Source organism: Neofelis nebulosa, chromosome 5, assembly GCF_028018385.1.
Source record: "Neofelis nebulosa isolate mNeoNeb1 chromosome 5, mNeoNeb1.pri, whole genome shotgun sequence".
Classification (NCBI taxonomy): domain Eukaryota; kingdom Metazoa; phylum Chordata; class Mammalia; order Carnivora; family Felidae; genus Neofelis; species Neofelis nebulosa.
In genome coordinates this window covers 6477042-6502137 of record NC_080786.1, presented here as the reverse complement: position 1 = coordinate 6502137, position 25096 = coordinate 6477042, and the positions used below count along the sequence as shown (strand labels likewise).

At 47.8% G+C, this 25096-nt stretch overlaps 2 protein-coding genes across 8 annotated transcripts in view; both read right to left on the bottom strand.

Moving 5' to 3' along the window:
• ACVR2B (activin A receptor type 2B) overlaps positions 1-6233 on the bottom strand; it is a 40478-nt gene extending 34245 nt beyond the window's left edge. The window contains exon 1 of one of the 3 annotated variants that reach the window (XM_058729437.1): positions 6026-6233. In XM_058729437.1, coding sequence (XP_058585420.1) covers positions 6026-6077 — 52 coding nt within the window. In that variant the 5' untranslated portion in view covers positions 6078-6233. Of the gene's footprint in view, positions 1-179; positions 445-6025 lie in introns of those variants that run through there. The other 2 variants (XM_058729436.1, XM_058729435.1) reach the window with 2 other exon arrangements.
• Positions 6234-9161: 2928 nt separating this feature from the next.
• The window catches only part of XYLB (xylulokinase), a 70787-nt gene continuing 54852 nt past the window's right edge, over positions 9162-25096 (bottom strand). The window contains exons 19-21 of one of the 5 annotated variants that reach the window (XM_058729430.1): positions 19854-22841; positions 13718-13980; positions 9162-9991 (exon numbers count right to left, since the gene is read on the bottom strand). In XM_058729430.1, the coding sequence (XP_058585413.1) occupies positions 22713-22841 (129 nt within the window). In that variant the 3' untranslated portion in view covers positions 9162-9991; positions 13718-13980; positions 19854-22712. Of the gene's footprint in view, positions 13981-19853; positions 22842-25096 lie in introns of those variants that run through there. The other 4 variants (XM_058729429.1, XM_058729433.1, XM_058729431.1 and 1 more) reach the window with 4 other exon arrangements.

Here is a 25096-nt window from a genome sequence, read left to right as displayed (position 1 = left end):
CAGGAGAGGCGTGGAGAACAGACACGGGGCTGCCTACCTGCCAAGCCCAACACACAGGCGCCCGGAGGGACCAAGCCCTTGGGTCGGGGCCGTCAGGGCTGGCCACGGTGCTGCCCACCCCACCTCCCGGGGCCTGCCCGCCCACTCCCCGAGGCCAGGGTGGAGGCCCGCGCCAGTACCTCGGAGGAGAGGCGGCCCCCCTGCGCTGGCGTCCCCAGGCTCGGCGGGGCGCCAGGTGGCCAGCCTGCTCGAGGGCAGGGGCATGCCCGCGTCCTGCTGCAGCCCCAGAGTTGCTGCGGCCCACCGCCAGCCTCAGCTCCCAGCCGCTGCGCGGGCGGCTCCCTGGCCCGCGGCCCCCGGGTTCCAGGCGGCACCGCGGCCCGGGCAACACGCACTGCCTGACATTCTGCGCGAGTGGGAGGGCGAGGCCCCAGTGCAAAGCTCAAGGCGGCAGGCAGAGGCGGGTGGGCGGGTGCGGGCAGGCGGGCAGGCAGGCTGCCTGGCCACCCACGGCCGCCTCCCTGAAACCCGAACCGCTTTTGGGAAAACTCAAGGACGCCAGGATTCTCCTTGCTGGCTGGCCGAAGTACTCCCGAACCGTTCATTTCCAACCAAACTCTCAAAGCCGAGCAGGCTGAACAAACAGGGATCTCCCTGGCTTTGAGAAGAAGCCAACCTCCCATCCTGAATGCAGGAAGGGGGAGAGGAGGGGTGCCGTAGGCATTAGCCATAACCCCACCTCCCACAACTGTCTCTTTAAAAGCATGGGAACATTCCAGATCACACGTTTTCAACCTGAGGTGATTTGCAACCCCTCCGTTTAGGACATTTTTGTTGTCACAATTAAAAGTGCTATTAGCATCGGGGTGCCTGGGTAGCTCAGTCCCTTAGGCGTCCAACTCTTGATGTCGGCTCAGGTCATGATCTCAGGGTTCTGGAGAGTGCGCCCCTCCTGGGGCACTGCGCTGACAGTGCGGAGCCTGCTTGGGATTCTCTCTCTCCCTCTCCTTCTGCTCCTCTTCCACTCTCTTTCTCAAAATAAATAAAAATGAACATTCAAAAATAAACAAACAAAAAGAAGGGGTCCAGATCAACAATAGTGTTGAGAATCGAGAAACTCTGTTCTAGTCTACCCAGCCAGGACCATGCCTGAGAGCTGTCTATACAGTCTCATTCTCAAAAGTATTCCCCAGACCAACTCCCCCTGAGCCCCCCGATCTCAGTCCACAGTAACAAGCCAGTATCTACAAGTGAATCTAAGCTCTAACTCGATGTCCCTTGGTCCCTACTTGCACCACCCTAAGCTCCTAGGAAGGGGGTGAATGCATTGGCACTCAAGGGGGGGGTGGTGTGCCTGGGGAAGGAAGAGAAGGCAGAGACCAGGGGCTAGCATGGAAACACTATACAGGGATCACAAAAGGCAGAAGCAAAGAAGTCATGTCCAGTGGTTAGAACAAGGAAAGCGGAGGAAGCGATGTGGGAACAAGCCCAGTGCACCCCCAAAGACAATGAATTGTCCCTAAGGACCGGTACAGTGGCTATGTGCCGGACAGCCAGGACTTCACGGAGCCCAGTCCAGGGGGCTCCAGGTTCCTGGTATCCGTGCAAAACAGCAAGTGTGTATGCCCAATGCATGTACCGACCGTCACATGCACATGCTTTTTCTCTTATTTGTATTTTCCCAGGGGGAAGAGTCCACAGCTTTCATCAGAGTCTCAGAGGGGACTCATGATACAAAGGTCCATGCTATAAGATGGGCACTCTTCACTGGGCTCCCTGAAAAGGTAATTTCGTGGGGTGCCTGGGTGGCTCAGTCCAATTCTTGATTTCGGCTCAGGTCATGATCCCACAGTTTGTGAGATCGAGCCCTGCATCGGGCTCATCACTGACAGCGTGGAGCCTGATTAGGATTCCCTCTCTCCTCTCTCTCTGCCCCTCCTCACCCCCATGCGCATGCACTCTCTCTCAAAAGTAATAAATAAACATAAAAAAAAAGAAAGAAAAGGCAATTCCTTAGGCGAAGTGCCAGGGGAAGTCCGGGTGCTATTTGGTGATTCTCGATGCCCAGAAAGCCCTGCAGGGTAGTACACCCAAGCTGTGGGAGACTCGGGGTTCCAGGACTTGTGTGTGCACACAGCTACAGAGCCTGGGAGGCTGGGTGAGTTTCTCTTATCATTTACCTTGGAAGGGCCTCTAAGAGATTAAGGGTGCCCACTCCTCCCAAAGGGCAGCCCATCCAGCCAGCGACTGGCCTAGAGTACCCAGCAGGTACAAGGATGGGTAGCAAAGGACACTTTTCCCTGAGGAATGGCACCAGCACCCAGTGGCTCTGTAGTCTGTGTCCTTAACAGTCACCACTAGACCAAGCCTGAGGGTCCCTACACTCGTCACATTCACACACACACACACACACATACACACACACACACACACACACTTCTCCCCTGCGGAAACACACATCTTTGGGTCAGAGAGTAGCCAGCCTATGAGGACAAAGCGGGCAGTCAAAGCGGGCAGTTCCTGATAGGACAGACAAGGGACAGGTCCTCCTCCCCTAGTGGCTCCTGACATTTCACTCAGAACATTCTCCACCCTACCCTCATTTGAACCGGAAATACAGAGATAGATGTCAAGAGTTCTTAAAAGATATACAGACTGGGGCGCCTGGGTGGCGCAGTCGGTTAAGCGTCCGACTTCAGCCAGGTCACGATCTCGCGGTCCGTGAGTTCGAGCCCCGCGTCAGGCTCTGGGCTGATGGCTCGGAGCCTGGAGCCTGTTTCCGATTCTGTGTCTCCCTCTCTCTCTGCCCCTCCCCCGTTCATGCTCTGTCTCTCTCTGTCCCAAAAATAAATAAAAAACGTTTTAAAAAAAAAAAAAAAAAAAAAAAAAGATATACAGACATGTGTCCAGGATCTCCATTGCAAGGCAAGAACCAAATAACTTACTTTGTCGCAAGGACACTAGGCCAGGCCCAGAACCCAAAAAACTTGCAGAACTAACTGAATAGTGATCTTGTAACAAGCACCATGAGCCATTATGATAGCATAGCAGAAGTTCTGCCTTTTCTTCTAGGCCTGCGCCATCCAATATGGTAAACCACTGGCTAAATGGGACTACTGAGCACTTGAATCGGGGAAAGTTTAAGTTAAGATGTTCTAAAACACACGCTTGGGGCGCCTGGGTGGCTTGGTCGGTTAAGCGTCCGACTTCGGCTCAGGTCATGATCTCATGGTCCGTGAGTTCGAGCCCCGCGTCGGGCTCTGTGCTGACAGCTCAGAGCCTGGAGCCTGTTTCGCATTCTGTGTCTCCCTCTCTCTCTGCCCCTCCCCTGTTCATGCTCTGTCTCTCTCTGTCTCAAAAATAAATAAACGTTAAAAAAAAAATTTTTTTAATAAATAAATAAATAAGACACACGCTGGATTTTGATGATAGTACCAAAAAAAAAAAAAAAAGAAAGAATGTAAAATATCTCATTAGGTGATTTAATACTTATTACATGGTGAAACGATTACTTTGTATATATTAGGTTAAATAAATATACCATTAAAGTTAATTTCATCTTGTTATAGACTGTTTGTGTCCCCTCAAAATTCGTATGTTGAAACCCTAACCCCCAATATGACGGTATTTGGAGCTGGAGCCTTTGGGAGGTAACCAGGGTTTGACTGGTTCATGAGGGTGGGGCCCTCAATTTGGGATTAGCGGAAGAGGAAGAATGATCCCTCTCTACCTGGCCCTTCAAACACGAGGAGAGGGCGTGAGGACGTGAGGACACGGTGAGAAGACAGCAATCTGTAAGCCGGGAGGAGGGCCCTCGCCACATCCCTACCATGCTGGCACACTGATCTCGGACTTCCCGACACTAGAACTATGAGAAATAAATTGTTATTTAGGTCACCCGCCTATAGTATTTAATACAGCAAGTGGTCCGAGCAGACTAAGCCACCAGTTTCTTTTCCCATTTATTGACACAACTACTAGAACATTTTAAGGTATGTATGTGGTTGGTGCTACGTTTCTGTGGGACAGTGCTGTTCTTGACCCTCCTACTGCGTGCTGCAGAGGACGGGGGTAATTCTAAACAGCAAGCCAGGAGCTGGAAGGAAGGGCATCCATGAACTCAAAGAAAAGGAGAGCCAGCTCTCCCCTACCTGTGCCTGAGGCAGCTCTTCCCATAGCTGTTCACAGATCAGGGCAGTGGCCACCAGAAACGTCTAGCGACCCCACCTTCCTCCTAGGGCAGGCCCACAGGTCCTTGGATTCCAGTCTAAGTCTAGCTGCCCCACTCTGCAAGGAACACTGCTCAGCACTACCCAGGCCGGGTGGGGGCAGCAGAGGGAAGGAGGGAAACGCAGTCCTTCCAGGGGCCCCATTCCCCCCTGCCGAGTCTCATCAAGGAGGGAAGTGAGACTGGCGAGACCAGAGTGAGACAAATTAGGATGAGGGTTCCAGGTCTGAGGCTGTCCTGTTCTAGGAGGAGGCCCTCTGTGCAGGCAGGGAGAGGACTGAAAGAGCCCGGGACCTTCGAGAGGGATCTAGAGACAGCCAGGCAGGCTGCCGCGTGCCTATTAAGTCGGAAGCCGGCTCCTCTGGAAGGCAATGCCTTTCTTTCTCTTCAGAAGCATCTCAAAGCAGCACTTAAAAGGCAGAGTTCAACACCATCACTTTGCTTCTACCACACAAGAAATGGCTCCAAAAGAGCCGCGACGCCCCATCCCACACTGGGCCCGGGGACCAATAAGGGGGTCCCCGTCCTCTTGTTCCTGCACTCAGGATACGCAGCTCCAAACTCCACAAGGAGAACTCACCTGCTTCGAGCGCAGACAACTAAGCTGTGATACATTAAAAGGAGGCGGGAGAGTGGGGGTGGGATGGGACGGAGATTCCCCCGTCCCCACCCCCGCAGCAGCGCGGGGATCCCTGCCCCGCCCCTGCAGGCCAGGCCCCGCCCTTCACGGGTTTCCCAGACTCCGCGCTGCTGCCACCGCGGGCGGCAGGGGACCCGCGCTGCATGTGTAATGGGGGCTGGGAACAAAGACTCGCAGGACCCGACGCCCCGGCTGCCGCGCACCAGCCGCCCCGACCTCTCGGGGCTTCTCCCTGGAGCTTCAACGCGCGGCTCTCCACGCTGCTCAGGGCTGCCTGGAGCCACCCGAACTGGAGCGCGGAGCCCATCCCTGCGCGCAGCCCGAGTTGGGCGCGCCCGAGCACCGCTCGAAGAGGAAAATCACTGCTTCGGCCTTGGGGGAAAGCGCTTTTCCCGGCGGAATTCCCACTGTATGCACCCGCACCCACACACCCTCCTCCACGGGCACGCGAGCCCAACGCTAGCCCCGCCGGTCACCCGCCCCCGCCACGTGCTTCCCAGAGGCACAAACAGGGACCTGTTAGTGTTTCATCGCACCCCACCTCTCTTCCCAGGAGCCTCAAACAAAGCGGTCCGTGGGGCGACCGCACCTCGCGTCCCGGGGCCGCCGCAGGGAAAGCGGGCGTAGGTGGGAGCTGGCGCCAACTGCCCGCCTCGCGGGGAACCACGACGCAGACGCCGGTGGGATGGGGTGCAGGGGACTCCTCCAGGATGTGTGAAGCAGCCCCCTTCATTTGGCTACACCTAGTGGCTCTGAGGGTCGCGCAGTCCTGCCCCCAGCCCCTTCTGCGCCTACAATCCCGCCACCTCCGGGTTAGATCTGCCCACCCCGCCTGGCCACTTGCCCCACGCTCCGGTTTCCCTCTCGCTCTCCCCGGGTTCCACGCGCCCGAGAAGCCTGAACCCCGACCCCGAGGCACTGGACCCCGGCCCCGATCATGGGGTCGCCAGGCCGCCGCACCAACAAGACCGTCCCCCCAAGATTGGCGAGCGCGGCGCCCAGCGCGCCCCCAGTCCCCGCCCCGGGAGGTGCAAGCTGGGTGCAGGTGGCGCGGCGAGGAGGCCACGGGCCCGCCCTTTGTTGGTAAACACCGCGCGGCGCCCGAGACCAGCCCCGCGCGCCCTCCCCGCGCCCCCCACGCCGCGCTCAGTCCTTACCCGCGCACAGCGATCCCCAGAGGAGGGCGAGGGCGGCCCAGGGCGCCGTCATGTTCCGCGGCGCCGCCCCGCGGACACCCGGAGCCCGCGGGCAGGGCCGCGCGGCGCTCCCGGGGCGCGCAGGGCCCAGCGGCGGCTGCGCTCTTCTTCCCGCTTCTTCCTTCGGTCTCGTTCCCCGCGCGTTTCCTGCGCCTTCGTCCCCGGGCAGCTTGCAGGCTGCAAGGGCCGGGCGGCGGGGCCGGGCTCAGGGCCGCTGCGGGCGGCGCAGGTTGCGGCCCGGGCTCCGGGGCGACGCGGGGGCCGGGGGGCGGCGGCGGGGCGCGGGTCGGGGCGCGCCCGACTCAGGCATAGCGCGGCGGGGCTGGGCCCGGGCCCCGGGCGCAGGGGCCGAGTCCGGAGGGGCCATGAACGGGGGGAGGGGTGGGGGGAGGGGAGCTGAACCGAGTCCAAAATGGCTCCTGAGCCGCGGCCGCGGAGCCGAGCCAGCGGGGAAACCCGGATGTTGGATACAAAGAGGCGGGCGAGCTGGGCGGGGAGGGGGAGGGGAGGCGGGCCCTCCGGCCGCGTGGTCCGCGCCCCCCTCAGGGGCGGCGCCCTGGAGAAACAACAACAAGGAGGCTCCGCCCCCAACCCGCGCCCTCCGCCCTCCCGGAGGTCGCGAACCACCTCCGGACTGGAGGGCGAGGCCGGGCGAGCTGGCAGAGGTGGCGGCGATGGGCCAGGGACCCCGTGGCCGCCGCACCTGGGATCTTGCTCCGCGCTAGAGCCCACGCTCCCGAGCGCACGCTGCCCTGCGATGCGAGAGTGGGTGGACAGCGCCTGGACTCGCCTGGATTCCCCTCCGCGCCTCCGTTTTCCCACCTTTGAAATGTGGGTCAGGGTGAACCCTGGGAGAGTCGTGTCGGCAGAAAAGGCTATCTTCTCTGAAATGACAGGAGTCCCCACGTCTGCAACCCCACCACACACACACACACACACACACACACACACACACAGGCACAGTTGGGCATCCTGGAGTTGGATCCATCAGTGTGAGAGAAAGCGCCGAGCCCCTCCCCGTAGAGCCGCAGCAGGTGGAAAAGGACCAATGGCAACTGGCTTCCCCAGCCTTACCCTCGTCCTTGGCACCCCCACCCCTCCCCACCCCCGCTTCAGTCTGCACCTTCAAAACTGTTCTCAGTTGCCTCCAGTCCCCCAGTTAAAGATATTGTCTAGCGAATGATTCTGCTGTCCTCTTCACCTGCCACGTTCCTCCTCGGGACCCCTTGTTTTTCACCTCAGATCCTACTCTGTCACACACCAGAGCTTGGGAGGGTCATGATAGGACTCCCAGCTGAAGAGGGAAAGAAAGCCCATCACAACTCAGAGACGAGGTGCAGGATCCTTGGATACAGAAATTGTCCTCTGGCTTCTCCCGGCTTGCCACAGCCTTTCTAGGAGCAGGGCGAGAGCAGCCAAGAAGGAGGTAGTGCCTGGGGGTCTTGAGTTATTTCTCTTCTCTAAGCCTCGGTTTCCTTACTCAGAAAGTGAAGAGGCTCGATTTCTGTGCTTTGCATTTTTCGAAAAGCAGAAACCCTATTCAGAGAAAATAGGAGCAAGTCGGGGACCACACTTTGAAGTCAGTGCCCAGAAAGATTGGAGTCTCCGAGTCCCTTCCAGTTCTGGAAAATCCTGTGGAAAATGACAGCACCTCCTTGCCGCAATCCCTATATGGGCCTTTTAGCACAGAACTGAATGCTGCTATGAGCTAAGCAAGAAGCAGTGTAGTGTGGGATACCCTCTGCGTATAAGGTATTCGGTAATCCTACAGGTGCTACATCTAGAGACACATGATGGCAGGGGAAGGAACTCCATGTTCAGAATAAGTGTCTTTTCTAGGAACGATAAATCACTGCCTCCTCCCTATTGGAAGGTATCAACTATAACCCATTGTGCCAACAATTGAATTTGGCTGGTTCTTCTCTTCTACTCCATACCACGTTAGATATCACAATAAGGGCTCAGGGTGGTCCACGTTGCCAAGACATCTGTGTCTTCCACCTTGATGTCTCTGGGAACTCCAAATTTGTATATCTAACTGCCTACTTGACATCTCCATTTGGCAGCCTATCAGGCATCTCCAACCTGACCTAGCCAAATCAGAATTACCCGTTTTCACTACAAATCTACTTCTCCAGTTGTCCCTGTCTGAGTCGATGGCATAACCAACCAACCAATCGCTCAGACCAAAACTTTATGAGCCGCTCTTGATTCTTCCGTGTGCAGTCCCTCAGCAAGTTGGCTTCAAAAACACATCAACCGTCAAGCCACTTTTTCCATTTATACCATTGCCTCCCAACCTCTCACATCTGGACCACTGCAATAGCAGTGAGCTGGAAGGGGTTGTAACTAGTCACCTGCTTCCCTTCTTGCCTGTAACAATACATCTTCTATATAGCGCCTGAAATGATCTTTTAAACATGGACCTAGTATCACGTCACTCCCGTCCTTAATATCCTCCCATGGCCTCCTGTTACAATGACTAACAAAGCTTTACATAATCAGCCCTTCTTCCTCTCCAGCTATTCATTATCAGCCAGACACACTGGCTTGCGTTCTGTTCCTCGAACACATTAAGGATGTTTCTACCTTAGAGCCCCCACGATCTCCACTGCCACTGCTGGATACTCTTGCCCTGACTCTCTTGGAGAGCTGAAATCCATGTTGTTGAGCTCATGAGATTAGCCTCTATCTCTGCTACCATTTTGTTCGTGAACCAATACTAGGCTGGGAGGGAAAGGTGATGTAGGTATCTGAAAATCAAGTCTGGTTTGGGTTTTCTGTTCTTTTGAAACTACAAGAGCACTAAATACCCCCTTTGGTATTAGACATGAGGTAACTGGCAGCTGAAAGGCAAAACAAACAAACAAACAAACAAACAAAGTAGCAAATGTCTACGATAGAACTTATGGCTGGGAGTTCTGCCATTCAGGAATTCTGTGTTTAGGACCACTGTCCCCCTGCTCTCCCCCCACCCCTTCTCAATGATCATAGTCAGAAACCAAGGAATTGGGAAGAAACAACTGAGCATCCTTCAGTATCAGGCTAATAATGTAGGATGGAAAATTATAGCATTATAATTTGACATGGTATCCGAATAGTTCTAAGGCATTTTATTGTGAGGGTTACATGCATTCATTTGTCAAGATAAACTCTTAAAATAACCACAATTTTTATAATTTGATTTGAAGAACTCTTCACTTTAAAGAAAAGTCAAGTGGCCCCAGCCTCTTTCAACTTTTGAGAGTCACTTGTTAGAGAGATGCTATAGTGGATAATTATGAGAGATATAGGGTAATATATATTAGAACATATTAGTGGGTAATTTAGTTACAGCAGTACCACATTAAAAGATTTCAGAGGGTACTATTCATTCTATATAATGGGGGTGAACCCCACTCTATATAATGGGGTGAACCAAACCTTAGTAAGCTATCTATTTATTTCTAATCTATTCTATGTGCCATCAACATTAAAAGTTACTCCGACAACTCTCCAACTGTTTTTATTTCTTTTCCCCCTTCTCTTCATACTTCTCCCCATTCTGTCTTTCTTAACTTATGGTGGCCATCTTGAAGGCAACTAAATTAATTGGGTTGGGTAGAAAGTTCTCTCAAAATAGATTCGATTATGCAGCGGTAACGGAAAATCTCCAAATCTCGATGGCTTAAAACAACCAAATTTCTTTTTCGCTCATGCTACCTGTCCATGGTGAGTCACCAAGCAAGTTCTACTCATTGTAATAACTCAGGGACACGAGCTAATGTAGGCTACATTTTGACACATGCTTCTATTATTGCAGAGATAGAAGGCAAGAGCATGGTAAATTATATTCAGGCTCTTAAAACTTCTACCAGATTCCAGAAAAGCGGTGGCTAGGCTGGTGGTTGTATAGTTTTCGAATCTTCCAAAATCCTCACAGAGCAACTACATGGAAACAAAAACAGAATATCCATATACATTTGCAACAATACTAGGTGACAAAGCTTCCTCCAAAACACCAAAAATACAAGCAAACGGAGGCAACCTACAAGCTACCAACAGCAATGAAAGCTTCATGGACCAGCATGTGTGCAAGGGGGATCTGAGGAAAACAACAGGGTGGATGAGATTCCCAAGAACAATAGAATCCCAAACAGCTAGGAGATATTCCTCGGAAATCGTGGTTCAATAACTTAAGAACAGTAGGTGAAACTGGGAGGGGTTTCCCCAATCTGACAGCAAGTGAATGCAAGGAGATTGTGGTAAAAATAGAAACAGCTGGAAGAGTTTGTCTCTGTGAACTCTTAAGACTGATTAGCCAGGGCTCTGTTTTATCTATCTATCTATCTATCTATCTATTGAGAGAGAGAGAGAGAGAAAGGGAGTGTGTGCACTTGTAAGTGGGAGAGGGGCAGGCGGAGAGGGGGAGATGGAGAGAGAGAATCCCAAGCAAATTCCATGCCCAGCACAGAGCCCTATGTGGGGCTCGATGCCATGACCCCGAGATCATGACCTGAGCCAAAATCAACAGCTGGATACTTAACTGACTGAGCCCCTCAGGCATCCCCAGTGCTCCGATTTAGGTCAGATTCCTACATTGAGAAACTGCTGGAAATGGAATCAAAATTGAGCTGGGTAACAATTTTCCTCAGGCCATCGCAGAATAAGTGGAATGGCATTTGTCATATGTTATATCTACCATAACCAGAAAAATGGACAAGATATAGGAGGCAATTATTTTTGGACATTATACAAGCTGTAATCCCTGAGAAAAGAAAAAAAAAAAAATGAAGGGAGCCTTATGATTGCCCCTGCTTTATGCCTGGAGACAAATTCCAGTCCACAGTGCAGGAAGTGTATCCCAAGCAGAGCCTGGCAACCTTGCAGAGTCGAGAACAGAGTGAGACTAAAAATCAAGAAGACTATAGCAAACTTAACGGGGCGCCTGGGGGGCTCAGTCGGTTAAGCATCCGACTTGGGCTCTGGTCATGATCTCATGGCTCATGAGTTCGAGCCCTGCATTGGGCTCTGTGCTGACAGCTCAAAGCCCGGAGCCTGCTTCGGATTCTCTCTCTCTCTCTCTCTCTCTCTCTCTCTCTCTCTCTCTCTCTGCCCTTCTCTGCTCATGCTCTGTCTCTCTCTCTCCCTCTCTTTTAGAAATCAACATTAAAAAAAAAAAAGTTTTGCCTAAAAAGAAAAAAAGAAGGCTATAGCAAATTTAAGAGCAAACTTTACTCTGGTACAGTACCAGAGAGAAGGGAACTACATAAAGAAAGCTGGACATCTGCAAAGGAGTCTCCTTGGGTCTTTTCCTGAATTCTGAGTTGCACATACACATAATGAAACTCCATGGGGTGAGAGAGAAAAAACAACAGAAGAGCTGTAAGCTATGAGCTCCAAGAGCTCATACAGGAAAGGGAAGTTTTAAGCTCTTACCATCCAGAGTGGAAAGTCCTCATTAAATACCCAGCACACTCAGAGTGAAGATACAAAGGGTCACTCCACCGTAGCAGAAGTAAACTAGCCAAGAAGAAAGGCTACTGTAAGCCCACCATGCCAAGCCTTGAAATGATTAAGGTGATACATAAGTGACTTAAGTACTCACCAGACAAAAGTTCAACACTTTTTTAAAGGAATTCAACAAATTCTGACTCTCTACAATAAAAAATGTACAATGCCCAACATTTAAAAAACTTTACCAGACATGTGAAAAGGCAAGAAAATGTGACCCACAAGAAGGAGAAAGAATGGTCAATGGAAACAGAAAAGAGATGATGAAATTACAAGTCAAGGATTTTTTTTCAATTGTTATTTATTTTTAATGTTTTTTTTAGTATTTAGTTTTGACAGAGACAGAGCACGAGCTGGGGAAAAGATGGGGGGAGGGGACAGGGACACAAAATCCAAAGCAGGCTCCAGGCTCTTAGCTGTCAGCACAGAGCCTGTCTCGGGGCTCGACCCCAGGAACCGTGAGATCATGACCTGAGCCAAAGTCAGACTTTTGACTGAGCCACCCAGGGACTCTATTTTTATTTTTTTAATGTTTATTTTTGAGAGAGAGAGAGAGAGAGAGAGAGAGAGCAAGCTCACAAGTGGGGGAGGGGCAGAGAGAGAGAGACAGAGAGACAGAGAGACAGAGAGACAGAGAATCTGAAGTGTGCTCTGTGCTGACAGCAGACAGCCCGATGTGGGGCTTGAACCCACAACCAAGAGATTGTGACCTGAGCCCCAACTTTCTTTTTTTAAATCAGGAATGAGTGTTAAGTTTTGTCAGAGGACTTTTCAGCAACCATAATCAAATTGCTTTTTAGATCTATTAAAATGGGGAATTGTATTCACTGATTTTCTAATACTCAGCCATTAAGCTGCACTTGAGTCATGATCGATCATCTTCAATGCCCTGTTGCTTTCTGTTTGCTGGTATTTTCTTTTGGGGATTTTCTTATTGATATTAATCCAATGATATTTGACAAATGTATCATTTATAAATATGATCTTTTTAAAATGTTTAATGTTTATTTTTTTTTGAGAGGGGTGGGAGTGGGGGAGGGGCAGAGAGAGGGGGGGGGACACAGAATCCGAAGCAGGCTCCAGGCTCTGAGCTGTGAGCACAGAGCCCCAAGCAGGGCTTGAACCCACGAACCTGAGCCGAAGTCGGACACTTAACTGACTGAGCCACCCAGACGTCCCTATATCTATGATTTACACTAAATCATTACAAATTGGCAAAATTGGCAATAACTTCATTGCTATGAATAAGAGATTGATATGTAGTTTCTTATTTTGTTTTATCTTTATGAGGTTGGGTATTGTAGCTGTTAACTACTGTTAAAATCACGCTGCCTAACAAGCAACCAGAAAGCCTGAGGCTTACGGCACTAAAAGGTTTATTGCTCATGTGACTGAGGTGCTTCCGACATCGGCTGGGCTAACTTACACATCTGCGGTTCAACCAGTTGTTGGCTGGGAGCACGTGGAAGAACCAGGCTCTGTCCCACGTGCCCGTCATCTTCTTATCGCAGTAACGCTGCTCTTACAAGAAAGAGAAGGCTCACTCAAGCAAGTCATTTTGAGCCTCAGCTTGCATCCCATTTACTGATGAGGCCAAAGCCAAGTTACACAACCAATCCTACTCAGAATGGGAGAGCGTGACAAAGCCGTGCAACAAAGTATGCGGACACCATGAGGCACGTGGGGCCATTTCGGCAGCTGTCTCAGTTTTTCCTCCTGGCCGCAGTTAAACACATCATTTCCACATGTAGAGTACGCACATTCCCATCCCAAAGCCCTCGAAAATCTCAGTCGGGTTTAGGATTTCACCATCTAAGTAAGGTCTGCTTGCGCCTACGCTTGAGCCAAGGACGTATGAACCAGATATAGGAGAGGCTAAGCCTCTCACATGGCCAACATAAGTGGACGAAAACAGAGACAAGATAATAGCAAAAGAGCTATCATTTGGGAAGTGTCAGGATGGAAGCAGATAGCAGTCACTGGCCCATAGCATTCCCAAATCCCACTGGGAGTGTATGAGCAGGTCCCTCTGCTCTATAGATGGGGAATGCTTTGAATTTCTATTGCTGCGTAACAGTAAATAACTAGTTATCACCACAAACTAAAACAACACCCATTTATTATGAGTTTCTGTGGGTTCAGAAACTGGGCACGGTTTACCTGAGTCCTCTGGTCCTCTGCGTCAGAACCTCTCACAAGGCTATAATCAAGATGTTGGCCAGAGTTGGGGGTCTCATTTGAGGCTTGACTAGGGAAGTCATGTGGTTGTTAGCAGGATCCAGCTCCTTGTTAATTGCTGGACTGAGGGCCTCAGCTATTGAATGGTTTTTGGCCAGAAAGTGCCCTCACTTCCCTGCCTTGTGGGTCTCTCCATAGGACAGCTTACTTCATCCAAGTCAGCAAGGGAGAGTCATTAGAGTCCGCTAGAAAGATAGAAATTAGAATCATATGTTAACATAATTACAGAAGTGACGTACCATCACTTTAGCCAGATTCTATTAGAAGCACCTTACAATAGCTTCTCGGCCTTTTGGCTAAGATCTAGTGTAGAAGCACCTTACAGGTTCTGCTCACACCCAGGAGGAGGGAGTTACACAAGGGTGTGACTACTAGGAGGCAGGGGTCATTGCAGGCCATATTGGAGTTTATCTGCCACACTGGAAGTGACATCCCTGTCCATTGTTTCCCAAGGCTCTTGGCTTCACCGTCTACATCTTTCACTTTGCATTGCCCTCCTTGAGCACTTGTGAAGAGAGCACTGGAAAACACGCCTCTGAACAACATCCTCAGCCTGTGTCCTGGCCAAAGAAAGCTGGGGGCCCAGAGTCTTTTTTACATTTAGTCCCTTTTAATCTAGGCTGATGCCACTTTTTATTCGTATAGCTCCCTAAAAAGTTCTTTGGGTCTTCTGTGCCTGATTTAAATCCACTCTCTACACCAAAAGCCATACCCCATCATTTTTGAGATCTTGCTTGCTCTCTGGGTTTAATCACTGATACTTTAAGGTATCAATCAAGCTGCTGAGGGACAGGAATCTCATGTTTCCTCGAAGTCATCTTAATCAACTGGAAAAGTCTATTAGATAATGCCTTGATTCTTTCTCGATGCCTTGATAATGCCTTGATTCTTTCAGAGGTCTTGGCAAAGGGTCTTTCAGTCCTTGACTTTGTTTTTACTTAAAGCTATATCTTAAGTCAGATCTTTTAATGGCTTAAAGGGATGAAGAGGAGTTATTATTCTAGCACCTTTACATTCCCTCTAAATTCTACTTTAAACCTGGCTAATTCTCTTCCGAGTGATAGTTGACATTTTCAACATCCTGCCTAGGAATGTCTTTCCTCAAGCCCAAATGTTCAGTAGATACATTTTCCACCTTCCAAGTTACTACAAGGTGCTAGGTTTCTTTCAGGCATCTTTCAGCCTCCCAAAATAATTTTCTCATCATTTTTCCAAGTTTCACCCACAGCCCAGCTCCAATGCCACATATATATATATATATATATATATTTTTTTTTTTGATTTGGCACCAATTTCTGTATCAGTTGTCCATTTAAAAAAAATTTTTTTTAATGTTTATTTATTTTTGAGAGATAGAGACAGAGTGTGAACAGGCAAGGAGCAGAGAGAAAGAGGGAGACATAGAATCTGAAGCAAGCTCCAGGCTCCGAGCTGTCAGCACAAAGCCCGATGCGGGGCTCGAACTCACGAACCACGAGATCATGACATGAGCCGAAGTCGGAAGCTCAACCGACTGAGCCACCCAGGCGCCCTTGTATCAGTTGTCTGTTATTGTGAATAAATCATTTTAAATATCAATGCCTTAAGATAATAAGTATGTGTTTAGCTCACAAATCCATAGTCTGGTGATTTAGGTTGGACTTGGCTGGGCAGCATTTCTGGTCTCACGTGGACCCACTCACCTGTCTGGGACAGTCAGATACCTTGATTGATCCAGGATGGCTTTGGTCAGGCTAGGTTAGACACAAAATTTTCATAATAAAGGCAGAGAGCAAAATGAGAGAAATCCTCAATTGCATAAGGTATTTTCAAAGCCACGCTTGCATCTTTTTTGTGAAAACCCTATTGGCCAAACTTGCACGGCTGAGCCCAGAGTCAGGGAGGGAGAGCACAACAAAACTCCATTGCAAAGTATGTGCATGTAGGGATAAATGAAGAATTGGGGTTTATTTTGCAATCTAGTATAGGGATCAATGTTGGATTTGCTTCACACAAATAATCTGGAAGTGTTTCTTCTTTTCCAGTGCCCTGGAATACATTATATAGCAAAGGGATTAACTATGAAAGTTTGGCAGAATTATCCTGTGAAACCATCTGACCTAGAGTCCTTTTCATAGTATAGCTCTTCGACAACCTTTTCCATTTCCTTTATGAAAATTAGTCTGCTTAAACTTATCTCTACTGGAGTCATCTTACACATTATGTTTTCCTAGGCCATTACCATTTCATCTAGGTTTCTAAACTTCTTTGTAGGATTGTATAAAATAGTCCTTAAAATTAAAAGTTATTTTGTTTTATTTTTTCACCATTTTACTTTTTTATATTTTTACTTCCTTGCCCTTTTACTTGATTAAGTTTGCTAGTGACTTGTCTATTTTTTCCCAACTAATCAAAATACTCCTAATTTTATTTTCCTGTTTTCCAACGTGTGATTTTATCATTACTTCTAACATCCCCCCCCTCTTTTGTTCACTGTTCTTTTTTTTTTTGAGTTGTACTTTTTTCCATTTTATTTATTTTTTAAATTTACATCCAAGTTAGTTAGCATATAGTGCAACAATGATTTCAGGAGTAGATTCCTTAATGTCCCTTACCCATTTAGCCCATCCCTCCTCCCACAACCCCTCCAGTAACCCTGTTTTTTCTCCATATTGAAGAGTCTCTTATGTTTTGTCCCCCTCCCTGTTTTTATATTATTTTTGCTCCCTTCCCTTATGTTCATCTGTTTTGTATCTTAAAGTCCTCATTTGAGTGAAGTCATATTTGTCTTTCTCTCTAATTTCGCTTAGCGAAATTCCATCTGCATAGTTGCAAATGGTAAGATTTCATTCTTTTTGATTGTGGAGTAATACTCCATTGTATATATACACCACATCTTCTTTATCCATTCATCCACCGATGGGACATTTGGGCTCTTTCCATACTTCAGCTATTGTTGATAGTGCTGCTATAAACATTGGGTGCATGTGCCTTCGAAACAGCATACCTGTATCCCTTGGATGAACACCTAGTAGTGCAATTGCTAGGTCATAGGGTAGTTCGATTTTTAATTTTTTGAGGAACCTCCATTTTGTTTTCCAGAGTGGCTGCACCAGTTTGCATTCCCACCAGCAGTGCAAAAGAGATCCTCTTTCTCTGCATCCTTGCCAGCATGTTGTTGCCTGATTGAGTTGTATTTTTAATTCATTTACGTTTTAGTCTCTCATCATTGTTACGGTACTTAAAAATTTTTGAGTATAGTTGACACATTGTGTTGCAGTATTGTTATATTTCACCTATCACTGCTTTAAATATATCTCACAGATTTCATTATCATTTTTTAAAAGCTCTAAAATTTTGGTTTATGTGTCCCCTTTGCTCCAAGAACTATTCATAGAAGTCTTTCTCCAGGTGGGACTAAGGAATATATTTTATTGAGGTGCCTGGGTGGCTCAGTCGGTTGAGCATCCGACTTAGCTCAGGTCATGATCTCATGATCCATGGGTTCGAGCCCCACATGGGGCTCTGTGCTTGGAACTTGGAGCCTGCTTCGGGTTCTGTCTCCCTCTTTCTCTGCCCCTCCCCAGCCCATGCTCTGTCTCTCTCAAAAATAAGCATTAAAAACACATATATTTTATTCTCATTTTATTGCATTGTGATTAAAGAAGATTGTATTCTCCCTATTTTGCGGCAATTATAGATCTTTGTGATATAATAAATTACCAGTTTTTGTGAGAATAATATATTCTCTATTATTTATTATTATTCCTTATTAGGTGCAAAGTTCAATATATATTCAGAAGATATATAGATTGTTGGAATCTATAGGTGAAATCAAAGAAAATCATTTAACGTTGACAAAAGAAATAGCTGAGGCTGTAACATTCATAACATACCTTCATTGTGAACTGTGGCCTTTAGCATTATAGTGCCCTTCTTTGTCTAATTTTCTCCTGGCTTCTACCTTTGTCAAATAGCAATATTGCAATCTTGCTTTTTATGATTTGTATCTGCCTGGTATATTTTTGCCCAGCTCTCTAATTTTTAGCCTTTGTGGATCAATTGTTTTAAGTGTGTCTCTTGTAAATAAGATAATATGTTGGTTTGTGAGCTAATCTGAAACTTTTTGAAAAAAGGGAGGCCTCAAGTTTAAATAGACTTTTGAGCAAGAGAAAGCATGAGCAAGGGAGAGGGGCAGAGAGAGAGGAAGAGAGAATCCCAAGCAGGCTCCACACTGTCAGCACAGAGCCCTACTCGGGGCTTGAACCCACAAACCATGAGATCATGACCTGAGCCAAACTCGAGTTGGATGCTTAACTGACTGAGCCACCCAGGTGCCCCCCAACCTGAACTTTTCTCAAAGTTTTTATTTAAATGTGTTAACATACAGTGTAATATTAATTTCAGGTGTACAATATAGTGTTCAACACTTCCATACATCACCCAGTGCTCATCACAATAGCACTCCTTAATCCCCATCACCTACTTCACCCATCTCCCCATCCAACTCCCCTCTGGTAACCTCATTTATTCTCTATAGTATTTCTTGGTTTACCTCTTTTTTTCCCTTTGCCCATTTTTGAACTTTTAATAGATGAGTTGAGTCCTTTACTAATTTGACTCTATGCTTGTTATACTACTGTGTGTATATACTATATTCACCGTATGTTTTTCACTATGTGATTTATTGTCTTTACTATTGTTTCTTCGGACATTGAGGGAGATTTCTATTTTTATTCTGGTGATTATCTTCATAATACACTATTACCTTTATATAATTTTTAGTCTTTTTCTTACTTAAGTCCCAACTATTTGCTTTGTCAACTTTAAATGATACTTTGCCTTGTGCGTTGCCTTTGCAACACAGACGTCTTTGTATTGTCCTTTCTCCCTTCTTTTTCATTTATTTCATTGTTTTTTTTTTTTTAACGTTTATTTATTTTTGAGACAGAGAGAGACAGAGCATGAACAGGGGGAGGGGCAGAGAGAGAGGGAGACACAGAATCCGAAACAGGCTCCAGGATCTGAGCTGTCAGCACAGAGCCCGACGCGGGGCTCAAACTCACGGACCGTGAGATCATGACCTGAGCCGAAGTCGGACGCTTAACCGACCAAGCCACCCAGGCGCCCCAATTTCATTGTTATTTCTACCTTGTCAAAGCATATACCACTTGGTACTATTCTTCTACCCTTATCTCTTTTATTTTGGTCTTAGATCTGAAACTAAAGACACTCAAGGCTCACCATCAGTCATTTTGCTGAAGTCCCCCAATCATCTCGTAGTTGGTTGAAGCATGTCTTTTAGTTAGGTCCTTCAGGGTTACAAGTACACTATTTCTTGAGCTCTCACATGATTCTAACTTCGATATATCCTTGATACTTAAAGGACAGCTTAGCTTGATACAAAACACTTATTCTTAGTTCAGTTTTTTTCTTTAAACTTCTTGAAAATGTTGCTCCCCTGTACTTTCTTTTTTTGAGAAATCTGATGCCAACCTGACCTTTCCTTTGTAAGAAACTAGCTCTTTTGGACTAGATGGGTTTTTTCCTCACCTTCAAAGTGTAATAGTTTGCTAGGATATGTCTCAGTTGATCATTCTGGGTCAATTTTCCATGTAACAAAAAGGGGCCCTTTCAAGATAAAGATTCACATCTTTTGCTTTTCAGAAACTTCCAGGGGCAGTTTAAGTATTAGCCAATTCCACTATCTTGAGAAACTTAACAGAAGACCATGGGGAAAGGAAGGGGAAAAAATAGTTACAGAGAGGGAGGGAGGCAAACCATAAGAGACTCCTAAATATAGAGAACAAACTGAGGGTTGATTGGGGGGGGGGGGTTGGGGGAGAGGAGAAAGCGGGCGATCACACTGAGGAGGGCACTCACTGGGATGAGCACTGGGTGTTGTATGGAAGTGATGAACCATGGGAATCTACCCCAAAACCAAGAGCGCCTTGTACACACTGTATGTTAGCCAATTTGACAATAAATTATACTAAAAAATAATCAAAAAATTAAAAAAAAAAAAAAAACCAATTCCACTGTCTTCTCTTTTGGTAGCTTCCAGAAGCTCCCATTTTACCTGTTACTTTACTGATCCTTTTCCTTCTGGACTTTGTCAGCTCTTCCTCTCTATCCTTTGCTGTCTTAGCTTTCATCATTCCCATCTTCTATATGCTCTACTATACTTGAAGACATCTCGATTTTTATTTGAATATGTTGTAATTTAGTCTTCATTCCTATGACGCTTTTAATTTTTTGTTCAAATCCCTTCCCAAGCTTGATCAGTTCTCTCTTCACACACACGTCTGTTGAACCTTCATTTTCATTCTGAGTTTTAAATGCTCTGACCTGTGATATTCTTTCACATCTGCACTTGCACTGAAACTTCTTTTAAAGCTCACACCGGAGGGTTGTTACAATTTACCGTATTTGTCCTTTACTCTCTTTCGTTCTCTTTATTTTGGAGTATTTCATCAGCTTGAAAAATCGATTCTCACTTTGTTTTCTTCCTACATATGTCTATGTGGTAAGTTCCCTTTTCTATTTATGTTGACATGCTTGCAATGACAGACAACTCTATGGGGGCAGAGGTAAAATGGGAAATGGACTGACCGCCTTTCTCTGTTTCTTGGTGTAAGAGAGCCTTTTTCTGTTGGTCAATGTTGTAAAATTTCTTTAATAAGTCAAGTGTAGGTAGCAGGGGTTGGGAAGTTGCCCGTTTTCCTCTGAATCGACTTGCTGTTGACAGGCTGTCACCCTCAGCTTTCTGCTTTCTTCTTCCTCTCATCCACCAAGCCTGCTAAGGACACCACTTCCTTTTGAGATGACTTCACCTCTCTCAGAAATGCTGCTGGCCCCATTCATTTTGCAAACCTCTTCCTTTTGACTCCCCCCTATCTACTGCTCTAACCCACCGGGTCTCAGACCTGCTCTGCAGCATTTTCCCACTCTGGGTGAGACCACAAGGAGCCTGGTTCCACTGAAGTCCCAATTTAGGTGAGGGCCTGCAGCAGAGGTAATCTCTGGGGGATTCTGTAGCAGATCACAGAGGATTTTCTATGTAGGCTTTTGTCATAATTTGAGCAAGGTATAAAGGGGTCCAAGGTAAAACAGGGGGGACGGAGACAAAGGAACTGCTTTAGGAGTTACCAGAGGAATAACCAAACTCACCTGGTGACTCATCTGACGTGGGAAAGAGAGAGGGTATCTGCATTTGGGGGTTGGGTTCCTGAATGCATGGATGCAAGGTGATTCCAATTCACTGAAACAGCAACATGAGAGGAGGAGGTTGGGGGAAGGGCAAGGGAAGATAAGTGGAGTGTGAAGTACCCCTGTGAGAATGCTGGTAGACTCCAAGGAGAGTTCTGGATGGAAACATAGATCTGGAGGTTCCTGGTATGGAAACAGTGGTTGAAGCCCAAGAATAGATGAAATCGTCTAACCAGAGGACAGAATGGGTGAGAAAGAAGGATGAGGACAGAGATTTGGGGCCCAGCAGGAATTAAGGGGTAAACAGAGCAGAAGTATCAGTAAGGAAAGAAGGAATGAAACATCAGGGAAGCAGAAGAGCTGGAGAGAATGGCTAACAACAGAAGGCAAGGACAGAAATATATTACCCCAATGGATTAAAACACATAAAATACGCTAAATGCATCAGATTGACACTGAAAAAAATATCTAGTTGCTGTTAGAGGATGCCTGGGGATTAACCCATTATTTTGAACACTAGTGAACACCGGGAAGAATCTATTTATTCGGCCTCTCCTATATAAACACCACCACTGGGTAACTGGATGGGGAATGTCTCACATAGAAGAATGCCAGGTCATAAATGAAGAGGACTAACAAAACTGGATCCCTAGTGAGCTGATGGACCTGGGGATGAACATCACAACAGTGAGAGAAAACCAGCCATTACGTGCCTCCTGATGGAAGAACACAACACCGTCCTGGTTGTCTGACACAAAAAGGAAAATTGCATTGTGTGTGATCGAGTCTCTTAAGTCAGTGGTTATGAACGAGGGGCAATTTCGCCTCCCCATCCCCACCAGGAGGTATCTGGCCACGTCTGGAGACATTTTGGATTGTCACGACTCGGGGAGAGGGTGACACTGGCATCTGGCGGGTAGCCGCCAGTGATACTGCTGCCCCCCACAACCAAAACTTATCCAGTCCCAAATGTCAACAGTACTGTGGGTGAGGAACTCTGTATTGGATCCAACCACCAATCTTCAGGAAATATAGAAGACAGAGAACATGTCAAACGACACCACAGAAATAGAATAAAAAAATCCAGAATTTGAGAAATTCTCTCTGAAGGAAGGGACGGAGGGAGGGAGGTGCTACCCTGTACTACCGGGGAGAGGGGCCCTCCAAGTGGTCTGGTGTGCCAGGGAGTCAGGCAACCGGTGGGGAGAGCTGATGGGAGGGGACAGGAAGCACGGTCATCAGGTGTGTCAAACTCTTTGGGTGGGAGGCAGTGAGTTTCAGCAGGTGGGCACGGGGAGGAAGAAGAGATCACGTAGGATGAGGGGCAGATGCTGGAAGGACAGAAGGGAGAAACCTTGAAGGAGGAGTAAGCATGGGGAAGACAAGAAAGGAAGAAACCAGGAGGCCATTCAGACACTGAAAGAAGGGAGTCAGGGTTGGGGGGGTGGTGAAATGGGATAGCGGGGTCACGGTATGGGGCGGGGGTGGCTGTGGGTTGCAGTTTGGGGAGGAGTGGCCAAAGAGTCCGAGTTGGAGAAGGGGGTGCTGGGGTCAAGGGATGAGGGATGGCTTTGTTTCCCCCGTGCTGCTGATTTAAGTCCCTGTACATAAAAGTCCCTTGGGTTTAGGTGGTCCGGGGCAGGACTGGAGCAGTGCAAGGTGGGCAGGCACAGTCACTTAGAACAAGGAGGAGGATCCCTGCTGTCCAGGAGCACGTCTCGAGGCGGGATCAGTGAGTCTGGGCAGGCAGGGTTAACAGGGGTGCCTGGGCCTGAGGCATTCCCTCAGGAGGCCCCTGGGTCTGCGACAGGATTCTCTGCTCAAGCTTGGCGTATCGTGGAAGGAGGGCCTCGTAGACCTGGGGGGGCAGAAAGAGCTGGTTAGACTGGGGAGGGGGAGGTGCCTCTTACATCTCTCTGCAACTTACAGTTTTAAAACTTAATACCCCATTTACTTGTAATTGAGGCTTTTGTGCAGGGCAAAAGAAAGGAAGCATCAATTCGCAAAAGAGGAAAAAGCTAGTAGTACTCAAACCTGCAGCCTAAGGTTTTTTAAAAAGGCAAATTAGGACGAACAAACAATTTCCGTTACCAGGTTTACAACATTTTTTAAAATTCCAGGTCCCTGGTAATGCTGTCTCGCGGTCTCTTCCCAGAGCTGGTGAAGTCGGTCGTGCAGCCCTTCCGGAAACCAACTTGACCGCACGCTGGTATCAAAGGGCATAAAAATGCCCACAGCCTTTGACCCAGTTACTCTACTTCTGCAAAGTTCTCCTAAGGAAATCCTACGTGTGGGGGGCCAGGCCTACTGAGGGTCTTCTTAGACACCACTAGACGGCCAGTCCCCTAAGAATACCACAGGCCACACCCTGGCCCTCGAAAGGATACACTGGAGAAACGTACCTGTCGGCACAGTGGCTGCAGGTGGACCTCTTCAACGAAAGACCATGCAGCGGTCCTTACAGCAGTCTGCACAAGTGTCCAGGAAAGGGTCTCCCTGCCGTCTCTCCTCCCTGACCCCCATGTTACAGCTCAGGCGCAAGGAGATGGAACCCACACCATACAGGTGCACGAACCACCCTGGCTCTGGAACCTCCTACCACAGGAGTATCTCTTTGAACAACTCCATAGGCAAGAGACATGCCCCTGAGAAGTCACTGTACTGAGGGAAGCCCTACGAACGACTTCCTGTCAGGTGTATATGGTTTTCCCACTCCAGGTGCAGTGCCTTAATTGAAGGTCACTTTTAACATAAGCAATGTGTGGCCTAGTAATGCTGTTGACATTCCATTTTTATTGTCTCAAAGGAAACAGAGGTAGAAAGTCAACCCAAGTTCAAATTTCCATGCAGAATAGAAGGTTTTGTTAACCTTTTACTCACATAATTGCAATTATAATAATTGAAAACCTAGAAGCAACTGTTCTAAGACATATTAAATGCTCAAGTAAATTACTGGGGGGCACCGGGGTGGCTCAGGAGGTTCAGTGTCCGACTCTTGATTTCAGCTCAGGTCAGGCTCTCACAGTTGGAGCCCCTTGTGGGTTCTGTGCTGATAGCACGGAGCCTACTTGGGATTCCCTATCTCCCTCTCACTCTCTGCCCTTCCCCTCTGTGTGTTTTCTCTCTCAAAATAAATAAACTTAAAACAAACTATTGGTTCAATAGCCATGTAGAATATCATGCAGTCGTTAACAATAATGTGTATGCTCATTTTTTTGGGTTTTTTTTTTTTTTTTTACATTATTTTTGTGAGAGAGACAGAGACAGAGCACGAGTGGGGGAGGGCAGAGAGAGAGGGAGACAGAATCCGAAGCAGGCTCCAGGCTCCAAGTTGTCAGCACAGAGCCTGACGCGGGGCTTGAACCCACAAACAGCAAAATCACGACCTGAGCCGAAGTCCGACACTTAACAGACTGAGCCACCCAGACGCCCTGTGTATGCTCAGTTTTAAGAATACAAACACTCATGTTGTGCTGTAGTGTTTTTTTTTTTTTTTTTTTTTAATTTTTTTTTCAACGTTTTTTATTTATTTTTGGGACAGAGAGAGACATAGCATGAACGGGGGAAGGGCAGAGAGAGAGGGAGACACAGAATCGGAAACAGGCTCCAGGCTCTGAGACATCAGCCCAGAGCCTGACGCGGGGCTCGAACTCACGGACCGCGAGATCGTGACCTGGCTGAAGTCGGACGCTTAACCGACTGCGCCACCCAGGCGCCCCTGTAGTGTTTTTTTTTTTTAAGTGGGCTACAAAATTACATATACAGTATGCTGTGTAATAAACCAAAACCAAAAGCCAACACGGGAAAAAGAGCCAGACACACAACCCCACATTCTTAACCTTCATTCCTTTTTTTTTTTTAAGCTGTTTTCACCCGTGGCTGTTTAAACCTCGCCTGAGAAGGGCAGGTGCATTTCAGGTGAGCACATGTTGTCTTCCAGACAAGCAACACTTACGACCAAGGGACCCAGAGTTTCTTGAGACTCACAAGCACCACCACTAGCTTATGCCAACCACACCTCTTCATTTGGCTTAATTAGCTCCAAAGTCCGGTATTTTAGTAATTGATTATGCAACCACGGCCCACTCTCGGTGCATCAGGAGCAGCTCTGTG